The 9,010-nt window shown below is 49.6% G+C and overlaps 1 protein-coding gene across 5 annotated transcripts; it reads right to left on the reverse strand.

Moving 5' to 3' along the window:
• Positions 1-486: 486 nt before the first annotated feature.
• Positions 487-8,007, reverse strand: LOC100065718 (amine oxidase [copper-containing] 3). Of its 5 annotated transcripts, XM_023652484.2 has the most exons (6): positions 6,530-7,600; positions 5,819-6,049; positions 3,000-3,086; positions 2,458-2,743; positions 1,621-1,750; positions 487-1,377 (listed from the first exon to the last, which is right to left on the reverse strand). In XM_023652484.2, the coding sequence occupies exons 1-6, from the start codon at positions 7,413-7,415 to the stop codon at positions 1,102-1,104; spliced, it is 1,896 nt and encodes a 631-aa protein (XP_023508252.1). In that variant the 5' UTR covers positions 7,416-7,600; the 3' UTR covers positions 487-1,101. The 5 variants fall into 5 exon arrangements, with proteins under 5 accessions (XP_023508252.1, XP_070083337.1, XP_014595504.1 ...); XM_070227236.1 differs by lacking the exon at positions 3,000-3,086 and having other exon boundaries at positions 6,530-7,558; XM_014740018.3 differs by having other exon boundaries at positions 5,819-7,558.
• Positions 8,008-9,010: the final 1,003 nt, after the last annotated feature.

Genomic DNA, 9,010 nt, shown 5'->3' on the forward strand with positions numbered 1-9,010 from the left:
GAGCCAGCAATTCCACTCATGGGTATACTCCCAAGAGAAATGAAAACCTACGTCCATACAAAAACTTGTACGCGAATGTTCAGAGCAGCATAATCCTTAATAACCAAAAAGTAGAAACAACCTGAATGTCCATCAGCTGATGAATGGATAAACAAGTGTGGTCCATGCGTGCTGTGGAATGTTGTTTGTCCATAAAGGAATGAAGTACTGATTCATGCTACAACATGGGTGTCCCTCGAAAACATTATGCCTGGGCCAGCCCCAGTGGCCCAGTGGTTAAATTTGGCATGCTCCACTTCAGTGGCCCAGGTTTGGTTCCTGGGCACAGACGTACACCTCTTGTTGGTGGCCATACTGTGTCAGTGACTCACATACAGAAAGAGGAAGATTGGCACCAGATGTTAGCTCAGGGAAAATCTTCTTCAGCAAAACAACAACAAAGAAAACATTATGCCAAATGAAAGAAGACAATCACAAAAGACCACATATTGCATGAATCTATTTATATGAAAAGTCCAGAATATAAGCAAATCTATAATGAGAGAAAGATTAGTGATTGCCTAGAGCTGGGAAGGGGTTGGAAGGAAATAGGGAGTGACTGCTAACAGGCACAGGGTTTCTCTTTGGGGTGATGAAAATGTTCTGGACTTAGTGGTGATGGTTGTGCAACTTTGTGAAATACTAAAAATGACTGAATTGTTCATGTTAAAAGGGTAAATGTAATGATATATGAATTATGCCTTATTCAAAAAATAAGATGAAAAAAACAGGAGTTTTCTGAGAAAAGCTTGGCCATCACTCCAGAGCCCTGGCCGGCCGATCCTCTCCTCTCTGGGATGGGAACGCAGCAGGTCTGGGGCCAACAAAGCTCAGTCCTCCCTGTATCAGGCATCGCAGCTCAGGATCCTTCCTCCAGGGACGTGGATGCAAGGAAGGGCAATGGGAGGGGAGAGAGAGGACCTTGGGGGAGGGAGTGGAGAGGACCTCAAGGATGTGAGGAAGAAGAGGGCACCAGGCTGCCCAACCCAGTGCCCACTGCCCCCTCTCCTCACACACCCTGGCCCTGGGGCCCCTGGCCACATTCCCCATCCCGGGGACCACCTAGTTGCGAGAGAAGCCCCCATGGGAGAAGGCAGGGAGGTTGGGGACACAGGCAGCAGCCTCGGGGAGGCAAGCTAGGTGGTTGACCTCACAGGCTCCAGCATCCTGGTCCCCCCGGAAGTAGACGGCATCAGCAGAATCGAACGAGGGGTCCTGGTCAAAGAAGTTATAGGGTCGAAGGAAGAAGCCCACACCGTTCCCCACGGTCACCGTGTTGGGAACGTCCTCTGCATGTGGGATGTGCAGGAAACCAGCTGTCACCCAGGCCACCAAGTCCTAGCAGGGGAGAAGAAAGAGGATCATGAGGCCTGGCTTTGCTAAGGACACGCCTGCCTCCCATGGTAGCCTTGTGTGTAAGGATTTAGATCATTAGCCCAGGAAAAATGTGAAATCATAAAGCTTTCTTTCTTAGTGGATTCTAAAGACTCTCAAGGAATCCGGCTTGGGAGAGAGTGAAGTGGCTCACCCTTGTTCCCCCTGCTTCTCTCTCTCACCCCCACCTCCTCCCTCTCAACTGACCCGCCCTGCCACGGTCTCATTGTTGATGAAGTCAGTGAAGCCCACAGTGGGTGTCCAAGGGTCATTCAAATTGTAGATGCTGGTGCTGCTGGGCTCCCCCTCCTTCCGCTGGGTCACAGCCAGCTGGTACCTAAAGGAGATTTGGATTAGACCCACAGGTCATCAACCTGTCCTGCTGCCTGAAGCTGCACTGAAGAGGAAACACAATAAGCACAAAGGTCTCAGAGAATCAAGCCTCTTTAATTATTCTCTGTCCGCTTCCCATTCTCGCTCTCTGTTTCAGAGTTCCCACATTTGTTCAATATCCTGTATCTCAAACATCAACTGGCCCATTGTTCAGATTTCAAGTGGGAAGGTTGTTCATGCATTCATCCAGATCGGAGCCTGGGCCCTGGGTGCACATGCACGGACATGGCCCGATTGCCATCTTAAGTCAATTTCAGTATCTTATACGCCTGAAGTTTAGGGAATACTGCTCAGATCTGCGTTCCTCTCTTACTCTTTGTTTTTTCCTCCAACGTTTATTGTGAACATTTTAAACAGAGAAACGTTGAAGGAATCTTATAGTGAACACCCATACACTCACAATGTACATACTACTTTTAACATTTATTATATTTGATTAGCACATATCTCTCCATTCATCCATCCATCCAATAGGCTTCGTTTGGAGCGGCCTAAGATTGTGGCTGCAGGAATATATGTGTGTATATGAGAGTGTGTGCATGAGTTTGTGTGTGCATGCAGCCTCCCTGGAGGGTGGAGCTTGGGTTCCCAGCAACACGGGGACCTTCTTAGTCTACCTCCCCCACCTCTCTGTGACATCCCACCACTCACCTGCCCCAGCTGAAGGCTCTCTCCATGGAGCTGTTCTGGGGCAGCGGCTCCCCAGCAAAGCTGAGCATCTGGATACGATAGCCCCTTGGGTGACCCCACTTGTTGCTATGGTTGCTGGCCAGGTACAGGTAGCGAGGGTGGGTGCCTCCCAGGGGGAAGGCGGCCTGCTCCTCTGTCTCCAGCAGCTTCCGGGTCACTCGCAGTCTCTGTATCTGGTGCTCAGGGCTCCAGGGTACTGAGCTTAGGTCAAAGGCCATGTCCTCAGCCCACACCCAGTTCTCCAGTCCTGCCAGGGTGAGGTGGACATGGGTGGGGAGAAAGGTTGGAGGTCAGGCATTCATGCAGCTGCCCTGGCCCCTCTGGACTCTGCCCCCATCTGGCTTCAGACTGGAGGCCAAAGAGGAACCCAGAACTGAATGTGTCCCCTGCGTCCCTCCCCTCTCCCCAAGATATTCCCAACCCAGAGGTTTGGAGAAGGTCTTTCTCCCTGACGTGATCTCTGATAATAATCCCAGAGGACTTGTGACTAGGCCTCCACTGACCTCCTTCTGAGGGGCTGCAAGGGAGGGTGGTCCACTTGAGGTCGGAGCAGCCTAGCAGGCCAGGTACAGAGTTGGGTTCTTTCTGACCTGAGGAGGGATCCGCACCTCATATCTAAGCCCTGTGGCATCACCAGAACTGCCTTATCATGAAAATAATAACAGCCATAGCCCACATTTACTGAACCTGAAGGAGCTCTGTCAGGCAGCGTGCTGAGAGCCTTGCCTACATCGATGCTTTACTTGTGCAATAACCTTAAGAGGGAGGGACCACAGTTGTCCCAACTTTACAGATGGGACAACTGAGGCTTAGAGAATTTAAATAACATGGCCTGGTTTGTCGCCAGGGGCACATGGTCAGTATCATGGCAGTGCTGGGGACCCAGGTTTTAGTTCGGCTCTGCACTGTCTACACATCAGCACACAGAAGAGACTAACATAGAGTGACCCCACACAGGGACAGTGGACATGCAGGCCAGAGGGAAGGAAATGTTCTGTATCTGCATTGTCCAATACGTTAGCCGCTAGCCCCAGGCCCAGTGCTGCTGGAACTTGGAGGTGTTTCCTGTCATTTGGGACTTGGCAAGGAATTAAGAGCAGGGCCAAAGGCACAGTCTGTTCCCTGAACCTTTGGGGTTTCGAACGATTTTATTAGCATCTAACTAGGTCCCGTAATAGGAGTCAACTTAAGTGATCTGAGACCAAAGAGCAATAAATCAAAACATGCCAGAAGCTCCCTTCATACCTTCAAGGACAAGAGGAGAGCAGAGACTAAGAAAACCCTCAGTTTTGTTTTGTGGATTCACTGCACCTAGTCCGTATCCCAGGGTTTCTACCCATAGGTGATAATTAACGAGAGTTCTTTCTGGTCCATCCACACAATGAGCTCCTTAGATAACAACAACAATAGCTGTTGCTTCTCACTATGTGTCAGACACCGTTCCAAGTGCTTTAAGAGTTGTCACCACTTAGATACAGAGATACAGAGCGATGTGTGCATCAGTTAGAATACATAGATGTATTTTCTAGCTAAGTCCAGTGAGAGAGCCTAGAAGCAATGACATCCCAGTAATAATGAGCACACTTGGTACCTAGATCTTGGCTTCTAAATGCTATTCTCCAGTAAAAGGTACCAGAGCTCCTCGGAGTAGTGATTGATTCTAGAGCTGGAGCAGGGAAAATACAAGATGAAATTGGAACATCTTGTGGTGCCAGAAAGCAAAGTGTCCAAAAAAGGATGGAGTCATGTCAAGGACACAAGAACCAACCTGAAGGATCTCCCAGTAGTCAAAACTGGAGCAATTTAAGGAACAAAATAAATGACAATATTGGTTATAACCTTTAGAATAAAATAAATATCCACAAATTCATACAGTTGTCAATAAATAATCACATGTACAAATAAATGATAAAAGAGGGATAACTCTTCCTTATGGAGAATTCCAACTAATAAATGTATAAAGAATAAGGAAAAAAATTTAATGACCAGTAGGGAAACACTGCAGTAATAAACGTTGCAGGAAAAATCCAATAGATGCTAAAATTAGTGGACAAGAATTGAGAAGAAAAGAAAAAGGATATTTGCATAGCATCAGAGTAATTTCCCCAAGACATTTATTAATTGCAGTGGAAAAATATTAACTTTTGCCATGGAGAAAGCCAGAAGACACTACCTTAACCAAGTGCTTGAGGTCAGCTTCACTGGTAATAAGACATATTGATACCATATACCATTTGATACGATGCACTAAGAAGGATATAAAGTCATTTCTGTGGTTTTCTTGCTCCCCCTCCCCCAAAAAAGCACAGTCTCAATCTAATCATGAGAAAATATCAGAGAAACTCAAACTGAGAGACATTCTACAAAATGATTGACCAATATCTTCTAAAGTGTCAGGTCATAAAAGACAAGGAAAGCTGAAGGAACTGTCACAGATTGGAGGAGACTAAGGAGATAGAACATCTAAATGCAATGTGGGATCCTGAATCAGATCCCGGAGCAGGAAAAGAAAAGTAGTGTAAGACCTAATGAAATTCTAAATGTGGCCTGTACTTTAGTTAATAACATTAATTTCCTGGTTTTGATCGTCGTCTACATAAGATGTTAACATTGGGGTAGCTGAGTGAAGGGTATATGGGAATTCCGTACAATGTTTGCAACTTTTCTGTAAGTCTAAAGCTACTTCAAAAGAAAAAGTGTTTTAAAGTAATCATCATTGGTCCTCACAACAGTCGTATGAGGAGTGCACTGTTACGCCATTTTTACACTTGGATAAACTGAGGTGCAGGCAGGTTAAGCATAAAAATGTTTCTATCACAATATTTTTCCAGGAGCTCTCCATGTGCTCTCCACTTCTCTATCAGAATGAAAGCCTCTTGAGAGCAGGGATGTTGTTTTTTTTGATAAATTACATTAGTGCAGTGCTTGGCACAAATATGCATTCCATAAATATTTGTTGCTTGTATGAGTGATGTGTTGTTATGTGAAAAAACAGAAGTGGCAAAACATATGTACATTACAACTGAATTTGGAAATTAAAAAATCTAAATACGTATATCAGTATATCATATTTATACATAGTATACAATATAATAAATTCTGTACCTGCAGATGCAATATTTAAAAATACAGAAGAATTTTTTTTTTTTAGGTAGAGAAGAATAACCAATCACGAAGGGTGAAAATCTCTGAGAAATCCTATGACTTTCATATTTACTTCATATACTTTTACATTTTTAGTATTTCAGTGACAATCTTTAAACCTAGGCATGGAGACTTCAGCCCCCTCTTCTGGAATCCCTGCCCCCCCAGGATGGCTTACCTCCTACATCCAGATCCACCTTGAAATGGGCGCTGTGGGTGTGGATGGTGCCCAGCGTGTGGTCCCCAACCTGGTTCCCGTACCTTCGGGCAGCACCAAAGAGGAACGTGGAGCTGATGTAGCCCGTGGCGTGGAATTTGACTTCTATGGCCCCGTTGGGGTGGAAGACCATATCCCACACATAATCATAGTTGAGCATGGTAGACACAGATCTGACAACCAGCACTGTCTCTGCAAGTCCCCCAAAATAATGGGAGTGGATATCTGAGTGGTGTCGCCTCAGGGGGAGGCCCTGATTCTGTTCAAACACACAAAAGGCGTCATGTATTGTCTTGGGGTCTTGGGACTCCAAAAGGAAGTGCCAATCCATGTAGGTGGCCAGGTAGGGGCAGTCCACCCCACGGGTCAGGGGTGAAGAGAAGTGCCCCAAGCCAAAGCCACCATCTATGTACCGGCTTCGCAAAGAAGAAGGAGAATTGCCACCATAGACAGCCAAGGCCTCCTGGAGGCTAAGTTCATAGGCTATTCTCTCCCCTTGGAAGCGGATGTCAAATATCCTTGGGCCACTGAAAGCTCCCAGGCCAAAGGAGAAAGTCCACAATGAAGAGGCCACTTGGTTCCCCTGGACACTGAAGCGGGGACCCTCGGGATGGACTTGCAGAGGGGGAGCCGGACCCGGGGGCACCTGGGACTTCAGGGACCAGGACCCACCTGTGCCATTGTCTGGGACCAGCACCACATTCACCAGGCCAGCCTCAAACTGGTCCTCCAGCTGGGCCAGACTCTCATAGTAGCGGCCTTGAAAGAACACCTTCCGGATGGTCCAGCGGGCAGGGTCCAGAGCCTTGTGGTCTACCAGCAACTCCAACCCTACAGGGTGCAGGAAAAACCCAGCTCCTGAGATGTTATGGTAGAGGCCAAACCAGGTGGCCCGGTCTCCTGATTGCAAACCACGGGGGGCTGTGTTCATCGTCACCAGGTTCTGCCCTTGGTGTTTGTAGAAGCAACAGTGGTGGAGGAGACCAGCAGCCTTGGGCAGCTCTCTGTCAAAGATCATCTGGTCTATGTCCAGGTACTCTTGGATCAGCACGGGGCGTCGGTAATAGGGCAGGGGGCCCCCATGACGTTCCACGGTCACATCCCGCATGTAGGAGGGCTGGGGCAGTGGTCCCACCACCAGCTCACTCACATTGGGCTGGGGTTGTCCGCCAAAGAAGACAATGGCCAGTGCCTCTCGGGCAGGCGGGGGACTTCCCCTGTCCAGGTGGGCCAGGGCTGCAGCCTTGGGGGGTAGCTGCAGCTCCACTGAGAATACGCAGTTGTCCGAGGGGCGGGCCTGGGCAGCATCCACCAGGCCAGGCCCCAGCTGCTGGGTCAGAAAGCTCATCACAGCCATCAGCTCCTCTCGGCTCAGGTCTGCAAACAGCTGGCTCTGGCCAGGGTGTGTCCAGGGCTGGGCACTGGGACGTATGGAGGGGCAGAGGGGAGGCTGGCCAGGTTTACATTCCCTCTCAACTCCTTCCTCACTCCCAGCTCCACCTTCACCCACGCCTACCATGAGAACACTACACAGGGACAAAATAATGAAGACAGTCATAGCTATAGCTCCTGGGCCGCCGTCAGGATCTTGAATCAGAATGCAGATTGGGAGATAGACAGAAAGACAGACAGACAGGACTAGGGTGCAGGATGCCTCTTTCAGTCTCTGGAGGTTCCTGGTCTCTGGGTGGTACTACTGGGCAAGAGGCATGATGGGTACGTTGAAGACAGGCAGCCAAGGGCAAAGGTTGGATGGGCAGAGGGGTGGCAGAGGTGGAGCTGGAGGGGGCCAGGGGTCAGGCCAGGCTAGGGAGGTGGGGCTGAGGTAGGGACCTGGACTTTAAATGGCCCACGTAAGCCTCTGTCCTCCTGTTCCAAATCAAACACTCAGGGTCAAAGTTGGGGAACTAGTGGGGGGAGGGGTGCGTTTTGGTGGTAACACAGCTGGAGAGAGGCAAGAGGAAGAAGTGACAAGGGCAGAAAAGGACTGTCCTTGGGCTCTTCCTCCACCCTCCAGATGGAAGCTTTTTCCTGGCTATAAGGCCGCAAGTGAAACTCACCTGCCCACACCACTTCAGCCAAATTCCCTCTCTCTTCCTCTAGTTTGGGACACCCTCCAGCCTCTGATGAGTCACTCTCTCCTGCTCCCCCCACCACCCCCCGTCAACTAGAACCCTACTGGCAGCCAAGGGAGGCCTCCTGAGAGTAATGCTAAGAGCACAAAGCACCTGAGAAGAGCTGGGGGGCTGACAGGCTGAGCCAGGTCAGCATTATGGAGGCCCTGAGCCCCTAAATCACTGGAGGGGAGTGAGTGGGGTGTGGAGCCAGCCAGTTGGAGGGAGTGCGGGGAGAGTATAACAGAGACCCCCTTGTCTCTCCCTTGAGTAGGACTGATGGGCCAGGGGGCCTGGAAAACTGGCTGTGGAATTAACCTAGCAGCTGCCAACCTTCAGCTTCAGGAAGCCCTCCTCCAAAATGTTGCAGAGGCAGAGAGCGAAGCCGGCTCTATTCTCTGCCAGGTGACATGCAGGAGGCCACCATCATCGGGGCAGCCAGGTCCTGAGGGGAACTAGGAGAGACTGAGTGTTCTGGAGAAGGGACATGCTTCCCTTGGGGGCCTGGGAGGGAATCCTTTCCCACCTGGACATGCCCAGGAAGATGTTCCCAGTAAGAGATGGCAGACCAACCGTGCAGACAGAAAGCATTCGCCTGGCAGAGAATGGGAAGGACGTTCCAGCCAAAGGGAGTAGAAGGTGCAAAGGTACAGGAACTTGAGTCAGCCTTGGCACAGGCAAGGAAGGGCCAAAAGGTCAGCGTCTTTGGTGTGAGGTGGGGATGGGAAAGAGGGCAGGCAGAGGAAGTAAGGTCAGGAAGCCTTGTGGGTACATGTTGTAAGCAAGGTAATAATTGCAGGAAGACAGTGAGACATCTCAAAACCTGGGAGAGGGGCTGGCCCCGTGGCCGAGTGGTTAAGTTTGCGCGCTCTGCTGCAGCCGGCCCAGTGTTTCGTTGGTTCGAATCCTGGGTGAGGACATGGCACTGCTCATCAAACCACGCTGAGGCGGCATCCCACATGCCACAACTAGAAGGACCCACAACGAAGAATATACAACTATGTACCGCGGGGCTTTGGGGAGAAAAAGACAAAAAAAA

The sequence above is a fragment of the Equus caballus genome, chromosome 11, assembly GCF_041296265.1.
Source record: "Equus caballus isolate H_3958 breed thoroughbred chromosome 11, TB-T2T, whole genome shotgun sequence".
NCBI lineage: Eukaryota > Metazoa > Chordata > Mammalia > Perissodactyla > Equidae > Equus > Equus caballus.

Bases quoted from the DNA above. Each gene is read 5' to 3' on its own strand.
- LOC100065718 (XM_014740018.3), bottom strand. From the start codon at position 7,415: ATGACTGTCTTCATTATTTTGTCCCTGTGTAGTGTTCTCATGGTAGGC. The intron at 3,087-5,818 runs GTAAGCCATCCT...ATCCCTCCTCAG, and splicing joins GGTGGATCTGGATGTAGGAG to GTCAGAAAGAACCCAACTCT. The intron at 1,378-1,620 runs GTCAGTTGAGAG...CTCCCCTGCTAG, and splicing joins ATGAGACCGTGGCAGGGCGG to GACTTGGTGGCCTGGGTGAC.